Source organism: Engystomops pustulosus, chromosome 7 (assembly GCF_040894005.1).
Source record: "Engystomops pustulosus chromosome 7, aEngPut4.maternal, whole genome shotgun sequence".
Lineage (NCBI taxonomy): Eukaryota > Metazoa > Chordata > Amphibia > Anura > Leptodactylidae > Engystomops > Engystomops pustulosus.
In genome coordinates this window covers 147,590,291-147,609,200 of record NC_092417.1, presented here as the reverse complement: position 1 = coordinate 147,609,200, position 18,910 = coordinate 147,590,291, and the positions used below count along the sequence as shown (strand labels likewise).

Below are 18,910 nucleotides of genomic sequence, written 5' to 3'. Positions count from 1 at the left end.
CTACATGCCTAAATGCACTGAGTTGCCGCCTTGTGATTGGCTGATTAGAAATTAAGTGTTAACGAGCAGTTGGACAGGTGTACCTAATAAAGTGGCCGGTGAGTGTATATGTATATATAAATTGAATCACAGAACAGATTTCTAATACTGTATGACTGTACAGTGACCTAAATCAATACCTTAATAACCGTCCGGAGCCCAGATGAGCAGATTCCGGTGACTTAAGACTTCAGGACAACACAACACGTAATACGCTTAATCCATTTACTCCCTTTAATTGTGACTGTGAAAATAAATTCCAGATCAAAAAAGAAAATCAATCTATTCCCTATACAGATCAGCAGTGTTCTCTTATGTGATTATTAAAAACATCATCCATAAGATCCATCAGTTATGAATTATAAAAAACCAACAACCTTTTTTTAGAGCCGTTTATAGCTTTGCTGGTTTGTGTAACGTTTATGGTTTATTTCCTTAGTTGAATTATTGCTTTCTGTGCTTCATATACAAAGAAGCAAAAAAAGGCCTAGGTGGAAATAAGGCAGAAGAATATGTATATGAACTATGGGGATATGTCACCATGAAAATGCTAAGATATCTGCAGGAGGGGGGGTTTAATGAGCAGATTGTAAACTGCCAGAAAATAGGACACTACATTCAGTGTGTTCTGCTCTATAACATGCTGCCTGCAGATAGGACACTACATTCAATGTGCTCTCCTCCTCCTGCTCTATAACATGCTGCCTGCAGATAGGGAACTATATTCAATGTGTTTTCCTCCTCTTACTCTATAACATGCTGCCTGCAGATAGGACACTACATTCAATGTACTCTTATCCTCCTGCTCTATAACATGATGTCTGCAGATAGCACACTATGCACAATTTGCTCATCTCAGCCTGCTCTGTAACATGCTTCCTGTAGATAGGACTCTATATACATTCTACTCAGCAGTGGCGTAACTTGAAGCTGATGGGCCCCAGTGCAAAGTTTGTGTCAGGGCCCCAACTATAATCTATGGTTTATGGTACTTATCATTTTATATGGGAAAGGGAGACCTTATGGGCCCCCAAAGCCTCTTGGGCCCAGTTTCTACCGCACCCCCTCAAGTTACGCCCCTGCTACTCAGCTTCTCCTGCTCTATACCATGTTGCATGCAGATAGGATGCTTATCTGCTCTGCTCTTCAAGCTGTATAACACACAGCCTGCAGTTATACTTAGCTCTTCCTGTTCTATAACATCTCTCCTACAAATAGAACACTATGTACAATCTGCTCATCTCCTCCTGCTCTACAGAATGCTGCCCGCAGATTGGACTGCATTTTTATTGTGAAAGGTTCCTCGATAAGGAGATAGCTTGAGCAGGACAGCAATTCTAGCATGGCAGATGTCAGGTGGCTGAGGCATCAGTTTACCAATCCATTTCACGGCAGAGTTATACTGGACTTCAAGAAATTCCTAGGAACATTGGACTAAAGCCTAAGTTCATGTGATTATAGTAAAATCACAAGTCTATATATCTACAGACATCTTTTATACAGCATTACAGGACTGACTGTGAAGTCAATGAGAACTAATTCTACACTACATAATTAATGTTTCATTAACGGAGGGAAGTCATTTGTTAACAGAAAGTAAAAAAACCTAAAGAATTTGGAGCTCATGAGATGGGCACAAGGGAAATCAGACCCATATTGTGATGTGAGTAGCACAAGGTATAAACCTCCAGCTTCTGTGTCATCTGTCGCTTTTGGGGAACTGATGAGTTCCTTGTAGAGTCACTTTGTGCCCCGTGCTTAGAACATCACAATAGATCATAGAAATAGTCCAGGCCTTGTCCCAGCTCCCAGATGGATATCCCAGTTCCTAACTCTTTTGCAAGGTCCAGTCGCATCTGTATGGACTGAAAGATAAAAAAACAGAAGATCAAGTTAGAAAAATGAAAGGTTATTAAAGGGGTTGTACCACAAATCTCGTACCCACCAGCGAGGTGGTACAGGTCTGATCGCTGGAGGTCTGACTGCAAGACCTATTACAAGAACAGGGGTCCGAGTTCATTCAACTGTACAGTTCTGTCAATCTAAAGTACCTGGCTAGATTTTATATTCTCATCATAATTCTCATATTCTTATATTTTCATCATCTCCTCATGAACAGTATGGATTCAGTTTTTGTGGATACATTATAGTGTTGGTAAATTATCCATCATTTAAGGTATAACATTTTGTAAGGGAATGGAAAGGGTTAAAATAAAAAAGCTATTATACTTATTGCCCTCTGGGGCACGATTCCCACATTCCCTCATTTACAGACCAAAACTGGTAAAGATCCAGAGATGCTAGCCTCCTACTCGTGGAGACAATTGGTGGAGACGTCACCATTCAGTGTCATGTGACCTGACTAGTTTCGGAGTCTCCTTTCTTTTTAGCTCCTTCCCCTGCCCCCAAGGAAGCGTTAAATAAGCCAATAAGCATTTGAGGGCCTTGAGGATAGAAGCAGAACATCTCTTGTAGACCCTGTAGATAATGCACTTTCCTGTTCCTCACCTTCAGAGTTGGGTAGAACACGGCATGTTTCCCTCCTTTATTCCTGTCAAAAGTAAAGAAACAGAATAATTCAGAAAATTCTGTAAACAAAAGACGTCTGCTCTCAGCCTTGGTTCAGTTCAACCCAACCAGGGGGCCCGGACCCTAGTTCTCTTTAACAATAAGCCAGGGCAATCTGATGATGGATAAGAGCCATTTGTTCCCCTTTGTCTGTCAATTTTCCTGACATGAAACACAATCAGCCTCTAAGCAGGGAAAATAACTAGAAATTATGGTTGAGTGCTGGATCGTTCAGCATGATTTTGTTGGCAATGGATTTTCTATCTTGACTTTATCCATTGTCCTTTCCGCGTAAGTCCCTGATCTGACAGGAAGCCTCATCCCTCACATATAACATAGGGCGACCCATGCCGTGCTCACTTTTTATATTCCAGGTAATGTTCTGCAATGTGCTGGTCCCACAGAATCTTCGGCTTATGCTCCTTCAGGATCTCGATGTACCTGCAGATGAAGAAGCGGAGTTAATGCCAAGTCAGGCTAGATTTTTGCTCTGCATAAAATAGAAATAATCGCCTCTGCAGCTCAGCGTTCGCTATCAGTTGTACATTTCGAGAGAAATTAGTGGAGCATTGAAAGGATGGCATTAAACTTTACCTCAAATACCACCCAATAATTAGCCGCCGCTACGCTTGATTAATGAATGTTTCCTTTTCTAATAGATGAGAGCTTAAGGGCTCATTGAGAGGAGCGTGCTACCTGCTCAGACTCGATGAACAGCAAGGCATGGCATTCAATTAGCCCCTATCTCTCCACTATGTCTATCAGACAAGATATTAGGGCCTGACAGTTATATCCTATCACTGGAACAGCAGAACAATCTATGGGTTTTGTTGTCATAATGATCCTTCTAGGGGTACATTCACGATATGTTCTATAACAAGCATGTATAATAGAAAGAAAGAATTAAAGAAGTGGCAACGGGTGTCTTCCACTATACACTCCAAACAAATATCAGTTTTATTTGGAGACACGACTTTCTTGTAAAAGAGATTTTCAGGTTTTCCAATCATTTTCATGCTGATGACTCATTTTCAAGATAGTCCTTGTGATCAGTGTACCACGCCTAGTAGAGGTTCCATTGCTGAGAGGCGGCCATGACAGCTAACCGGTACCCTAAAGCAGTAATCAAATACTAATACTAGTCTGTCTCTAAGGTAAATGTTTTCTTTGTTTTCCTGCAGTGAGCAGTATTTCTGAAAGCCTTCTTATGTCCCTACAATGCAGAAATAGAAGGAAAGGGGCTAAAATTAACTCTTTCCATACCTAGAAAATATTTCACTTGATAATTCAGCCATGTAAGGGGTTATAACTATCAAGTGACTGTTAGGAGTTAAGAAATTAAAAACTTTATCAGCTTCTCCTTATCTCACAGTTTTTAGTACAGCGTGGGAAAGCCAATTTATACAAAACTGCTAAAAGCAGTTGGCATAGCATGGACTGTAATAGACCCTGAGCTGCCGTATACTAGGAAGTCCAATTTGCCCAGCACTTAACAAGCCCTTATACAGCTCTGTACATGGGGGAAAAAAGTTCTGAATGGGAGGAAGGGAAAAATTTAAAGAGCTAAAAAGTAATTAAAGTCTAATATATTATATATATTCTTTCAAAGAAATCGAGCATTAAAACAAAGCATGATAAATCTTACTTATAGATCCAGGAACCGTGACTTAAAATCAACTTTTAAACTTATGCTCCTGGGGGCGCTGCCAGAGCACCTCTGTGCTGCAACATCACAGGCTGTTACACTGTGTAGGAGCACCTCCTCCTTCTCATTGTGTGAGATTATATCGGGCAAAGAGTGGAGGAAGTGTTTAACGGAGCAGAGGGAGAGGGGAGACAGTAACAGCCTATGAATTTACAGCGCAGAGGGGCTCTCCTAATGCCCCCTCCTCCAGAGTCCCTTGGGCAAATTACCATAATTTGAGTTGATTTTAGTAGAAAGCCATAGATAACAAATACCTGTATAAGAAGATTACCATAGTCACTGTGCCTGGATCTATGAGTAAATGTCCCGGGTTTATTATGTTTGCTTTTCATGGTAGTTTTCCTTTAATGATATGTTTGGTAGATACCTCTAAGACCTTCACCACTCCTGACATGTCTGGTGATGAAGGCTCTGGTCACCACATTGTAGTGGAGAATGAATAATGAGAGAAAAAGCTTGCAGATCTCTTCATTCTCTCTATGAGAGTCTTGACAACAATTACTTAACATGGACATTCCCATCTTGACGTGATCTGATTCATAATACATGTTCAATCTAGTAAAAATACCCAGTTTCTAGGATGACTGTATGTCCAATATATACAGTTTAGTAGTCTCAGACACTGGCCATACGCTCAGCTTTTCCATTCATACAGGACATGGCATCCAAAGACTCCACCGTCTGTGTTTCTTCTGAACAGATAAATGTGTGGGTGCCAGGTGTCCGCCACCCAACAGATCAAATACTAATGGCCTAGGTTGAGAATAAATTCATGGACAACCCCTTTAAGGTCTGATACTAGAATAAGATACGGTATATCAGGAGACCATGGTGACAGACCTGCAGTCTCTACCCTCTCCTTAGAGTTGTAGATGTGCCATGGGACTTACAGAAGACAGTGACAGTAGTACATTTGTATAAATATTTTATCTTGTACTGCCTTCTCCGGGGTCCGCTCCCATTCCACTGACAAGCCATCAGATGTGTGAGATGCTGTAAATGAGGACATGTACATGTAATAAAAGAGCCATTTCTCACATTTTGTCTGGATTCTTTTTTATCTCACCTTTCCCTCGGGACATATTTGATTTCTTTTTCACTTTGAAACGGCCTCTCAAATTGTCTTTGCCAAAGTAATTGAACATTCCCAAATGTCAGTGTAAATCTCAGGCTTTCTAACACAATATCTCACAATACAAACTTTGTGTTGCGTCGAGAGATCTTCTCAGGCCACAGTATTCACCCAGAGATATGTTCCTCGACAAGATAAATCTAAATAATTGTCTCTGCTCGCTTTTCTATTAAAGTTTCATCCAACCTAGAAATGTCAGTACAGGACGATGTCCCCGAATCCCACGATAAACCATAAATATAAGTCCATGTTATCTTCGTCTATTAGATTCTGGATTTCCACAGGTGGCATGAACAAGTGCCCATAGGAGGAGACCCTCAATATAAATTTGCCAAAATTGGTACTGAAGCTCAGCCCCTTCAGGGGTTGATGGGCATCATCCTTGACTCTAGAAAACTGCATCAAAAACCTAAGCGTGTGTCCTTACATTTGAAATGAAGAACATGAAGCCAATATATTCTCAAATGGTGCATAATATTTCGTTTTACAAGGGTATATGCAATCTGTCATCCCGCGCTTGCCATTTACATGCAGTCATTGTGTTGTATGATGATTGTTACTAAAATTGTTGGGTACACAAGCGCCTTGAATTTGTTGGCAGCATATCCCCTGCTTATACAAAGTAATGTGCTTGTATTTTCAGTTGATCGATGGGCATATTTCCTCGAAGCAGCGGTCGGGAATGAACGTTTATTCATCAGCCCATGTAAAAATGCTAAAAAAAACCCAGTGATGAAGGTGTAAAAAAAAGGTAAAAGGTTTACACTACTCTACTAATGTTCATGGGCATGTGAGGCTGGTGATAGGTTGCTGTAGCCAATATGTAACTAGAAGATGCACCCAGCCCAGTCAATTTTTTTGGACTTCTGGAACTATGATCTCCATAGATGTGAGTGAACTTGAAAAATACTGAATAGAACAAAGCAAAAGCAGTCTTGTACAAGAATGTATTGTATGCAGAATGTTACATAACAAAGCCAGAAGTGGGCAATGACTATGAGCCGCATAGGCTCGAAACGCACCAACTTATACATTCCACTTTTGATGTATTAAAATTTTGAAATTTATGAAGAAATAAAGCTTGGAAGATGTTTAACTTGATGCTTGCTGGATAAATTATTTTCCAAGAAATCAATCATTATCAGTGGCAACATCAACACCTATAGGGTCCTCCACATACCTGTTGAAGTGAAATGTCACTCAACAGCGCTAACCAACACAAATGAGAACAAAGAGAAAGTCATAAAGAAGTTATGAGAAAAAATAAAGGAGGGGAAGGGGAGAGGGGGCAACCATCCACTTGCTCAGACATCATTTACCACCTCATTGAAACCAAGATCTAGAGACAAGGCAAAGCCCTGAATTCTGGGAAGGTTGTGATTGTTTGCCATGGATGCCAAACTGCCATGATGGAAAAAATACTTTCTATATGGGAATCCATGACCTGTTCTGAAAGAGCCCCCCATTCTTCTTGTGATGTGTTATCACAACCAGTGTTGGACTGGGATTGCTTGGGCCCACCAGATAAAAGTATTGTTGGGGCCTATCTTTTATCAACCCCTATGAAATAAATTATATAAGCCTCCAATTTAGGTTATCTTCTTCTGTTTGCCTGGTGTCCAGTATTAGGTTAGAGCCTCAGCCCACTGGAAAATCCCCTGGAACTCTGGTAGACCAGTCCAACAGTGACCAAGAACGGTGCAACATTCCATTTTTATTCTTAAAGAGTGAACATGACAAAATGTGTGCCTTCTAGGGCACCCCCACCAAAGGAGAAGCATAACAACAGTGTACAGGAAGTCCCCGGGTTAAATGGGTAATCACATGAAGACAAGATTCTTAAATATATTCAGGATGACAAAATAACCCATTCTCTAATTCAATGTTATAAACAAAAATACAGCAAAGCTGACAATGTGCGGCATGGCTCAGATGTAAAAGAGCTGAAGTGTGTCATTGTGTGTTATATGCATCTCATGGATGTCATCATCTCACACCTCTGATCTGTCTTTTTCTCTGTGTCAAATGCTAAATAAAATTGTAGATAAACCTGTACCCCGATACTAAAAGCACATTGTCAGCACACAGCATTTCATAGCACAGAGGGACCATGAAGTGTCCGCTTACACTCTGGGATTTTACACTGACCATCACTGCGTTATAGGAACTAAAACAGCAATAAAACTGCGTAAAATTGTAAAGTAAGGGGTTATTGCATAAACTTCACTCGGGATTCAAATTTAAGAACACCCAAATTAAAGATGACTCCTAGTTACAAATGGACCTCTCACCCACTGTGACCTCTGGTGAAGCTCTCTGGATGTTACTTTAGTCCCAGGCTGCAATGCTCAGGTGTCTGTAATGAAGTTTTACTGATTATCCTTGTTTCCATGACAGCCCAAAATTTAATAACAAACTTAAAGAACCCATCTTGTACGTAAACCGGGGACTGCCTGTATATCTACTGGGAAATAGCACCACCTACACAGGACTTTTGAAGTTTTTCCACCTGTAAGGCTACAGAGAAACTATGAGTGAAGCCACAAATTTTCTTTACTGTGTTCTAGTCCATCCAAACACCCTTAAAAAAAGAAGATGCTGCCCTTTTTTAGTTGTGGGCCTCAAAGAGGCGTTGTTACATATGTGACAGGGTCCAAATCACGGGAGCCATCAGGAGACACAAGTTGAAGTCAGTTGGGAACTGTACAGCATCGATGACAATAGTTCCCGAACGTAGGACTGAAGCTGTGTGTGTTCTACCCAAAATTACCTCCTCTGCACCACAGCAATAGCGGCCTATCTTATCTTCAGACAAGTTGCAGCCAATGATGCAATAGTCTATGCCACTTTAGGCACAGAGACTCGCTGAATTCCTGAGTTTTAGTGCAAATATCTCATAGGGCTTAACCTAATATCAGTGTTCTGCATCCAAGGAGACGAAAGAAGATTCCACCAATGCTCGGCAGATTCCAAACCAACCCAGAGTTTGTTAGGTCTATGCTGACTCCCATCTACTGCCAAGGATTTGGAAGAAATGTAACAAAATATGGGAAACTGTAAAATATAATTATTTTCAGTAAATACTGGGTATAAAAGCTTCCAATGTCTATGACGTAAACCCTAACATTTACTATCAGGGATATGGCGTCCGGTGACTTGGCATCTATCACAGGGTAATTTATATGTATAATAAGATCCATCTGTACTGAAAAGTTGTCCCCTTATATCCAGGGGGCCTAACTGGCACAGTAAGACTGCTGGCAAATAACCTGAATCTAGACGTAAATGTACAATTCAGCTCAGTGATTTATAGTCATCCTCGTTTCGTGGCAGCGCATATAGGATGAGACAACATTTCCAAATCCTAATACTTTGATGTGTGCCATCTGAAGGACTAATCTGGAATATACATCTGCGGGCTCTGATGGCAGCAGACCGGGAAACAATCTGATAACTCCTGGCAATATATAGTACAGTGACGTTACTGCTCAGCTAGAAACCTGTGAATAGAGCAGCAGCATGCGAGCGCCCGGTGATTGTGAACATTTTTTAAAATTGTTTAGCAATTGCGGAGCTTTTCGTGACGTGAGAAGACAAAACAACAACTTCCCGCTCTTCCTGCTGTTTTGTAGGGTGTTAGAGGGGGCTTTTTAGAATTTCTGATGGGATTGCGCGCAATAAAATGTTATTAATGGTTACAGTGAGAGTCGGGTAATGAATCAGGATTTCGCTGTCACAATGAAAATAAGTCTCTTTTGTACAAGCAAAAGGTTTTTTTTTCAACCCAATATCAAATAGAGAGGCACATAAAGCTGCAAATAAAAGTCAAATTGGCTTTGCAGGGATCTAGCGAGAACGGAAGGAAGGGTTTTATTCTATTTCAATTCTATTCTGTCTTTTACAAAACCACTAGCAAATAATACAGGTCTGCGCCAAGAGATTATGGGCAGTGCCACACAGCCCAAAGAGTTTGCATGCATGGTCACCCGTGTCATGGTTTGCACACAATGCCCTGTATCTTGGCTGGTGCTGATAGACACATAATTGCATCCCACTTCCTATATAGTGATAGTATTGGACAATAAAAGCTGTCATAGTCATAAAAGTGTGTAAACAGGAATGTAAGTCATCCCAAATACAAATCCCAGCAGCCATTGCACGGTGCCCACCAGAATCACATGAAGAGCCAGTAGCGCACTGAATGGCCGGTACAGATGAAATCCTGAACGTCTTGGCACGGGGACATGACTGACAGCACATATCACCGATTCCGACTTTCTGACTTAATGACCTTATGGAAGCTGGCAGCACAATAGTCAGCGGGGGCAGAAGCCTTTAGAAATCGGTTTATTCAACGCTATCCGCAGCCTTCACACTGCGCTGTAATAAGGACAAGTGCAGGATAACGTAGTTGAAATAATGAGCAGAAGTTCTTGTAACAACTCCCAGATCACCCCTGCTGTCAGGCCCTAAGTGCTCGCTTCAGGATTGGCACTCTCAGAGGCGGAAGAGTCCAGGAATCTCCCACTGCTGCATGGACCATGAATGTTTACAAGGAAAATGAAACATTTTTTGGACACCAAATTTAAAAGCTTAATACCCCCCTAGTTACCAACACAAGAACACAGACATCACTGGTATTAGGATTCAACACATTATGTAAATTGACCTAATATTGTGGAACTGGTTCTGACTGCACTCCAATTGCCACGTCTGCCGTGACACTACAAATAAGAGTGAGATGCAAATGACTTAAGATGCCAACCAACTTATAGAACATATTAATCAGACTTTATAGAGGGCAACAATAATTTTTTTTTTCTTTTTTTTGGACAACAGTATTTAACATTTCTCTGTAGGAATGTAGGTCAAAGGTTTTCCCTCTAGCTTCTCACTTGACACTTGTACATTTTCCAAAGGTGTACATTATTGAAAAAAATTGCTAAACACTTAGCTTTATACAGATATAATCCCAACCTGTCTGTATCAGCTCGGGTGTATACAAATTTGGTTGCAACGGGATCCGACTATAAATTTTCTGGCGTAGAATAGGGCAGGCCAGATCCGGCTCTTCCTAGTGAGTAAGATCATTGGGCTCCGCCCACTAAGACGACTCGGCGCTCTGGCTCCTGAATGGCACCCTATTAAATATATAATAGGGAGCCTCAGGCCAGTAAGTCACCCCACACCACTCTACTTTGAAGCCGACTCTTGTCATTTACACGAAAGAGGCGGCTCTTTGTGCGGCTCGTTCGCGAACGATCCATCACTACAGCTCATACACAGACACTTCCTGCCGGCAAGCAGCAGAGAGGAGACTAAATCTAAAACCTACAGATAAGATATAGCAGTGCTGACAGTGCTTGTTGTAGCTCAGATACATCAAAGCTGAGAGTGTCATTGTGTGTTACATGTATTTTATTATTTCCCCTTCCGGATCTGTCTCATCTCTCTTTCTATTTGTCAGATACTAGTAGACTGTTCTGAAGCTAAATGAAAGTGTAAATAAACATGGACACTGATAATTTAAGCAGTACACAGAACTCGATGGATCATAATGTGTCTGCTTAGAGAGTCCCTGCCCACACCCTGGGACATTACACTGACCATCATTGAGTTATAGGAGCTAAAACAGCAATAAAACTGAGTACAACTGTAAAGTAAGGTGGGTAAAAAGGTTTTTTGTTGTGTAATTACCACTAGGGGATTAAAGGTTGAGAAGTTTCTTTCATGGGAAAACCCCTTTAAACTTAAAAGAAGGTAATATAAACGTGTGATGGTAATGATGCTATATAGGGCACAATCGGTGCTAAATTTCCTAGTGACTAACTATAAATAACTATCCAGATTGATATAAATATCTTGTAGAAAACACAAGACTATGTGACATCTCTGTCACTCCTGTATCGGAAACATTCAACTCTATTAATGTTAAAGCATAGAGCAAATAAACACAAGAAGAGGAACCCACAGAATACGGGCCAACAGAGATGACAGCTCCTATTAAGAGGCAGCAAGCGCCCCATAATTCCACCTCAGCACCTTGTGAACTCCACTAATTGGTTGCCGCAGTTGTCCTGCCATGGGAAATGTATTTTACTGTAATTATGTAATCAGCGGATGTAACAGGAACTAATATCTTCCATGACTTATGAATCCCAAGTTAGTAAAGCAGCTAATGAACCTTTAAGGTCTGATTTATCGCAGTGATGAACAGAGCTGGAGGAGCGAGGGGGCGGCTAGTCCAAGAGAGGAGGTGTCGCGAGCCACATGGTATCACAAAGAGGCTTCCATCGCCGCTACCTCCCCCATGCTGCAGACTGGCCTCCCATGGAAAAAAGAGCCGCTCATATATGGATAGGCTTCAAACTGAAATATCTTAAATATTTTAAACTTTATTTAATAATAATTTTTTATTTATATGGCGTCTACAGATTATGCAGCGCTACACAGAGAAATCGGATATTTTTTAGGTCACTCCTCTCTTATTGGTCCTGTAATCAATAAATCGGTAAATGGGTTTTACTTTTCCCCTTGTGCAACATCCTGTCCATTATCTCTGACAGTATGGGACTGTTTCCAGTTATGTTCTCTTTAAGGGAATCACCACAAATTACCATCTTAAACCGTTATGTTATGTTGGGCTATGCTCACACATGTCACCCATACCTGAACCTACTATGGCAAAAATTCACTTTAGAAATATGCAAATTAGGCTGAAGTGCTTTGGGGTGTTAACAGAGCACCGCAGGACTCCACAGCAGTAACAACCCTCTTGCTATACCTCCACCGCCCAACACCTTCTGTCATCTTTTCTCTTCTGCTAAGTCACTCCTGGGTCCATTGAGAAGAAGACCCAGAGCCCCGAGGTCCTCTGTTAACACCCCCCAAAGTGTTTTAACCTAATTTGCACTTCTCTTAAGTGACGTTTTGGTGTGGAAGGAGCAGCTGAACAACAAAAAAAGGTATGGATGACACATGTGGGCATAGCCCTACTCAACATAGGAATTAGTTTGGGTGGGTAAATTGTGGTGACAGATCCATTTTAAAGGGAATCTATCATCAGCAGTGGCCCAATAAACCACTACCAGTATATTGTCATGCAGTGCAACACCTTCTAGTTTTTGTTTTTTTTTCCAAGGCTCAGTGTGAAATCAACTTTGTGAGATGTAAATTGGTTGTATAAAGTCATGGAGGCGGAGAGTTTAACAGTGAAGTCAAAGTGGGGAGGTCTCAAAGCCTCCTCCTCTGTGATTGACATCATGCATCAGACTTCAGGAGATCTGGTTGGTGAGGTCTCTGGATGAAGGACCATCAATCACAGTGCAGGGGGCTTTCTGAGGAACGGTAATCTCTGCCTCCTTGACTTGAACCAATTTCAATCTCACTTCATGGTTAATTTAATGGATGAAGCCACACTGGGACATAAAAGAAACAGGTTCAGCTGCTTGTAGCGGTTTATTAGGTCAATTTCTGATGACGAATTGTCAAATTATTCATTTATCTTCAATTTTTGGAGAACATTGCCCCAAAATATATTTCATCATAAAATAACATAATCACAAGGAAGGCATCACAAATACTGCACTAGAAATAAATGTCTAACTTCTTGACCCTCTTACACAAAAAAACACATCCTGAGAGGTTTATTATTTTTTATTATAGAGACATAGAATTATATATTTTGTCATTGGCAAAAAATTCTAGACCATTAAGTACAAATTTACCATTCTGTAGTTTATTTTAGCCTTTTAGTAAATGCTTCAGACATATTTTGTAACCTGCTCAAAGGTCAATGTGAAGGGAGGGGGTAAGCTGGCTGTTATATGAAGGCTTTTATACATATCAACATGGAAAAAGTAAAAATTCTTCTTCAAAAATCTTACAAAATAACAAATAACCTGTGTGACCAGATGACAAGGGATAATAATATAATAAGTGGGGCAATGCATAGGGGATCAGGGTTGTGGAGCAAGTAGGACCAAATTCAGACTCCAACTGCTCAATTTCCATAGCTCTGTGTCCACCAAAATGGCCCCTCACTCCAGAGCCCTGTTATCCTGTTCACTCTAGCAGTTCTAAGATAAGTGTAGGCATTACTTCCCCCTGCCATCTCCACCAGTGGATTTTTCCTCTGATCTGTAGCAAAGGAGCTTGTATTGAGCATGTACATAAAGTTTTGCCACATTCATCTGAACTAAAAAACCTAGAAGTAGAGTGTACAACCCCTGGCCTATGGGTCACATGCAGCCCGTCAATGCTTGTTGCAGCTAGAACCCTCATGACAGCCCATTGAGTCCTTCCATAACTGATGGCATAAGGCCATGTAGCAGTGAGTGCAGCTGTGAAATCCTTTCCAAATCCGTTCCACGCGGTGTCCTGACTTTGGTTGTATGTGCCGGTGTCAGGACACACAGCAGAACGGCCACAAGAGCAGGAGAGGACCCAGGAGTGGTAAGTACCAGTCAGCTGTACTGTATTGGTGCATAAAACCACCAGAACATGACACATAGTTGAGGAGAACATAGAGGGTGTCTCCAATATTATTTGCTGCTTTGGGCGTCTCCAATACTTTTCTGCTGTGGGTGGTCCAGTATTATTTGCCTGCTCTGGGGGTCTCCAGTATTAATATTGTCTTCTCTGAGGCCTCCGCTATTATTGTCTACTCCGGTGTGGTATTTGGTTATTAGGGTGGTATGTAGTAGTTATAATTTTTGGGTTAGCAATTTGTGCTGTGGTTGTTGGTACATCTAGGGAGTTGGTTACTGGTGTGGCCCATTAAAGTTGAGCAGTACGACAATGTGGCCCTCAGAGCAACAAAATTTGTTCAACCCTGGACAAAATGCTTAGATCAAGAATAGAACATACATTTAAAAGACGTTTCATAAAATTCTTATGAAAAAAATAATCAGTAGATACAGCAACCATCAAACTGTACCAATTTATTATATATAAAAAAAAAATTTCCACTGTATATATTATATTTTATCTATTTATATTTTCCATTTCATCATGACTCAATTTGGGACAACCCCTTTAATTATTGATCTGGAAGCCATTTCCACCAGGTCTGACCTTGTGGAGAATATAGCAGTAGTTTCTGTCCATTTACGGTTGAGACTATAGTAAATATGATGGGTGGGGGTGTCCACGACCCTCCCTGCCTCCTGCTTGACCCATTTCTACCCAAAGTGCAAGCGGAAACCTACAAACTGGCAGCGATGGGATTTATTAGATTCCATTTCTACCAGAAAACTAGTGGAGAAGGCATAGTAAATGTCCTGAGCTTACTAAAATTTGAGCAGAAGAGCTACCGTACCGAATATTTCCAATGTCTGGTGCAGTTTCCAGAAGACAACAAAAAAGACCACCTCTTACAAAAACAATCCAATTTGGAAGCAAATTCTGGCTTTGGTTGTGCAGTGCAAAGAGGGAATGGCAGTGCCAGAGATTCTCTTACAAATGATAAGCTATTTGAGTAGGAGTCTCTGGTTTTATAACTACTGTAAGTAACTAGGACCACCCAATAACTCTTCTTCTAGTCACTAATATATCAAAGCTTTCACAGACAGATAACATTTGTCTCCAGGAATGAAGATCCCGGCTCAGTATAAGGCAATGCCGGGAGCTGTGGGCTGTGGCCGAGGCTGATTCAATTTGAAGAGCCGAGAACATTGATCTCCACTTCATTAAGTCGTCTCTTCAAACATTTTGGGCCATGGTAATAAATCTCAGCTCAGATTAAAATCAATGTTTATTGAAAGTGCCTCTTATCACTCCTTGGAGCTGAGATGATTTCAGGACTCATTCCCTGCCAGGTAGGTAGAATGCAATAAGTTATAATTCTCCAATGATCCCTGTGCTTTTTCATGTGTCCTCCTTGGTGTTATTCCTTGTGAAGACTCTACTCCCTATTATCTCATAACATACATTAATGCAGTGATACATCCCATGGCACAGGCTACATGGCCTACATCTCAATTACTGCAGAGTCTACATCATAAGAGAATACAGCAGGGGGAGTTGTTTTATTAACTAGCCTTACTTCCGTGGTTCATGTAATTCTATAGAAACACAATGAAAGATAACCTGCTGCCGGGTCCACTGACTTATAATGAGTAGTTCTGTAATGGAGGTTGTCTCATGAAGATAATTCTTCCTCCAACTTGGTACTGGATTGTGGAATGAATGAACAGCAATTTTGATGAGAATAAGGAATATTGAATAACACACACCCTGTTGTATGTTATTCATGTGTCCTAAAAAGCTCATGTGGACTTGGTTTGAAATAATACATTTAAAGGGGTTGCCCATGCTTCACACAAGATAAGAGATAATTTCCAAATCAATGAGGGCCGATAGCTGGGACCCCCACTAATCATGAGAACGGGCTCCCCAGTTACTCCGACCCTCACCGATTAGGAAGTTATTAGGGAATACTTCCGAAGTTAAGACAACCCCTTTAAGGCATACTTATTATGCCTTATTATGTGCTGTGGCAAAACCCAATATTTAGCTAGATTTGCAATTATGTTTGAAAGGTGCACTAAATAAATAAATGAATGATAAATGATCCGGACAGGCTTACAGAAATGGGGGAGGGGCAATCTCCAACAGAACAGTTTCAAGTTTTAATCAATGGCTAGTTAGAGGGGGCAAGGATTAGGAATTGCTCTAGAACTTGAAAATCTTTTGCCCTAATGCATAGATGCCAATGGCTGCTGCTCCAGACAGTTATCTTACAGTCCTTCATAGTAAGGATGGAGAAATGAGAAAGAACTGATTTCCAGAGACATAAGTAAACTGCCCTGTTCAGTGTTAAACTGATAATCAATTCCAGCTGCAGTAATGAAAAAGTTACCCATGGAGATTCTCTGCATTATCCTGTCCTCTCGTGCATTCGTCTTTCAAGGGTGACAAGCCTTCTTGGGGACCTTGAACGAGTTTGTGATGTTATAAAGTTGAAATATTCTAGTAATCACAGTCTTGGAACAACCAGCTTCTCCAGCTATGGCTGATGGGGTAACCCCTTTGGCCTTCACAACCTGCTTCCGGAGGGATTCAGTCACTTTTGAACGGCACACTATTTTTGCAAAGTCAGTGAAAACTGCAAAGTTAGGCTGTCAGTTAAATTGGGTTTGTCAGATAATTAAGGAAATAGAGACTAAGATAAATATTGGCAAGGAAAGTAAAATTAATCCCAAAATATATAAATGATAAGAAACTAAATACGGAGAGTGTAGGCCCTCTGAAAAATAACCTGGGGACATGGTGGAGGGAAAGGAGGCAAGGGCCAATCTAATGAATGTCGTCTTCTCGACTGTCTTTAGCCATGGAAATTCCCTTGGTGGAAGACACAATGAGAAATGATGTAAATTCTCTTTAGAATGTCAACAGTTTAACCCAGGAAGAGGTGCCGTGCCGCCTCACAACCACTAAAATAGACAAATCACCAGGCCCAAGTGGTATTCAGCCTAGGGTACTGCATGAACTATGTACTGTGATATACCATTATTTTTGATATTTGAAGATTCCTTGAGGACTAGACTGGGCTGGCGCATAGAAAATGTGGTGCCAATATACAAAAAAGGATCAAAAAGAGATCCTGGAAACTACATACCTGAGAGTCTAACTTCTGTTGTTGGGAAAATTTTTGAGGGGTTTGTTAGAGATGCTATACAGGAGTATCTCACTGTACATAACCTTATAACCCAGCGTCAGCATGGGTTTATGAGAGATCGGTCCTGTCAGACTAATCTGATTGGCTTCTATGAAGAGGTAATGTTAGGAAAACTTACGTCTGGAATACTGTACACCAAACTACCACACAGTCTGAGTGCAGGCTGACAGAACAGAGCAAGATGGTGAACTAACCCTGCACTGTTCTACCAACTAGACCATACCAAGGCAGAAACCCCCTTGAAGCTAAGGAGCCTCTGCCGCAGGAACCTCCTATCTACCCTGCAAGGCCCTGGGAGGTGAGAGGGACCCAAATAGGTCTGTCAGCCGCAGTGAGATGGTACAGACAGAAAACTGCAATGTGGGAGTTAGGACAGTATTCAGACAGGGGGAAAAACAGGGCGAACAAGGATGAAACAAGCGGGGTTCAAGACAGCATAAGAAACCAAAGCAGACACAAGGAAAGAGAACTAAAGATGTAAAGACACTGAACATAGAAAGGTAAGCAAAACCGCCGGTTCACACCAGAGGGTACGTCAAGGTCAAACCACTAGACAAGGGAGCGTAACCTAACTGGTGAACACAATACCAGGGTGAAGCAAACAATGCTACAGGAGACCAGGAATCCAGCTAGGCTGTAAGTTCCAGAAGGACAAACACTGGCACAGGTGGAAGGTCCAGATCCAATTTATGCAGCCTGAGATCCGCCCCCAGAATCCCATAGGAGCAGGAACCCAGGCTGATTCAGAAGACAGACAGTTAAAATTGCCTTAAAGCGCACGCGTCCTGGATGCCCGCTGCCCCGCGCGTGCAGCAGGGTTAACTCGCTGCGGACCAGGGGCGGAGCCAGCGCAGAGACGCGCAGAAACTTGGGGAGGACCGCTAGCATTGTCAGCATGGAGGGTAGAAGGGCCAGCAGACGAGGTGTCCCTTCCAGCGGATCTGACAGGTAAGTTCTAGACTGGACAGGGGGAGCCTGTGGATCTTGTATTTCTGCCTTTTCCAAGGCAGTTGATACAGTGACGCATAAAAGGTTGGTACATAAAATGAGATTGCTGAGACTAGCGGAAAATATGTGTGTTTGGGTAAGCAATTGGCTTAGTGATAGCAAACAGAGGGTCATCATTATTAGTACATTCTCAGATTGGGTTGACTTTACCAGTTGGGGCCACAGGGTTCATATTAATGCCTTGTAGTGGGTTTATACAGTCATATTTCAACATTTGCAGATGATACTAAGCTATGTAACATAATTAATACTGACCGATTTTATAGCATTACAGAGGGATTTGTGGAAGCTTGAGGAGTGGGCGAAGAAATGGTTGACGCGGTTTAATGTAAATTAATGTTAAGTTTTGCACTTGGGCCTGGAAACAAAAAGTATAATTATGTTCTAAACAGTCAATTACTTAGTAAAACTGCAGCTCAAAAAGACTTGGGGGTATTGGCAGATGTTAAATTTAATTTTAGTAACTAGAGACAGGCGGCTGCTGCTAAAGCAAATAAAAGTGTGAGGTATATCAAGAGAGGAATAGATTCTCATGATAAAGACATAGTTTTGCCCTTATACAAATCCTTGGTCAGACCACACATGGAATATTGTGTACAGTTTTGGGCACCAGTGTATAAAAAGGATATAGTAGAGCTGGAACGGGTGCAGAGGAGAGCAACCAGGATTATTAGGGGAATGGGGGAACTAGAATACAATGACAGATTACAAAATTTGGGATTATTCGATATAGAAAAAAGACGGTTGAGGGGAGACCTCATTACAATGCACAAATGAA

At 41.3% G+C, this 18,910-nt stretch overlaps 1 protein-coding gene across 2 annotated transcripts in view; it reads right to left on the bottom strand.

Moving 5' to 3' along the window:
• Window positions 1-259: 259 nt before the first annotated feature.
• The window catches only part of CHID1 (chitinase domain containing 1), a 276,364-nt gene continuing 257,713 nt past the window's right edge, over window positions 260-18,910 (bottom strand). For both annotated transcript variants that reach the window (XM_072118163.1, XM_072118164.1), the window contains exons 11-13: window positions 2,968-3,048; window positions 2,548-2,590; window positions 260-1,904 (exon numbers count right to left, since the gene is read on the bottom strand). In XM_072118163.1, the coding sequence (XP_071974264.1) occupies window positions 1,806-1,904; window positions 2,548-2,590; window positions 2,968-3,048 (223 nt within the window). In that variant the 3' untranslated portion in view covers window positions 260-1,805. The remainder of the gene's footprint in view (window positions 1,905-2,547; window positions 2,591-2,967; window positions 3,049-18,910) is intronic.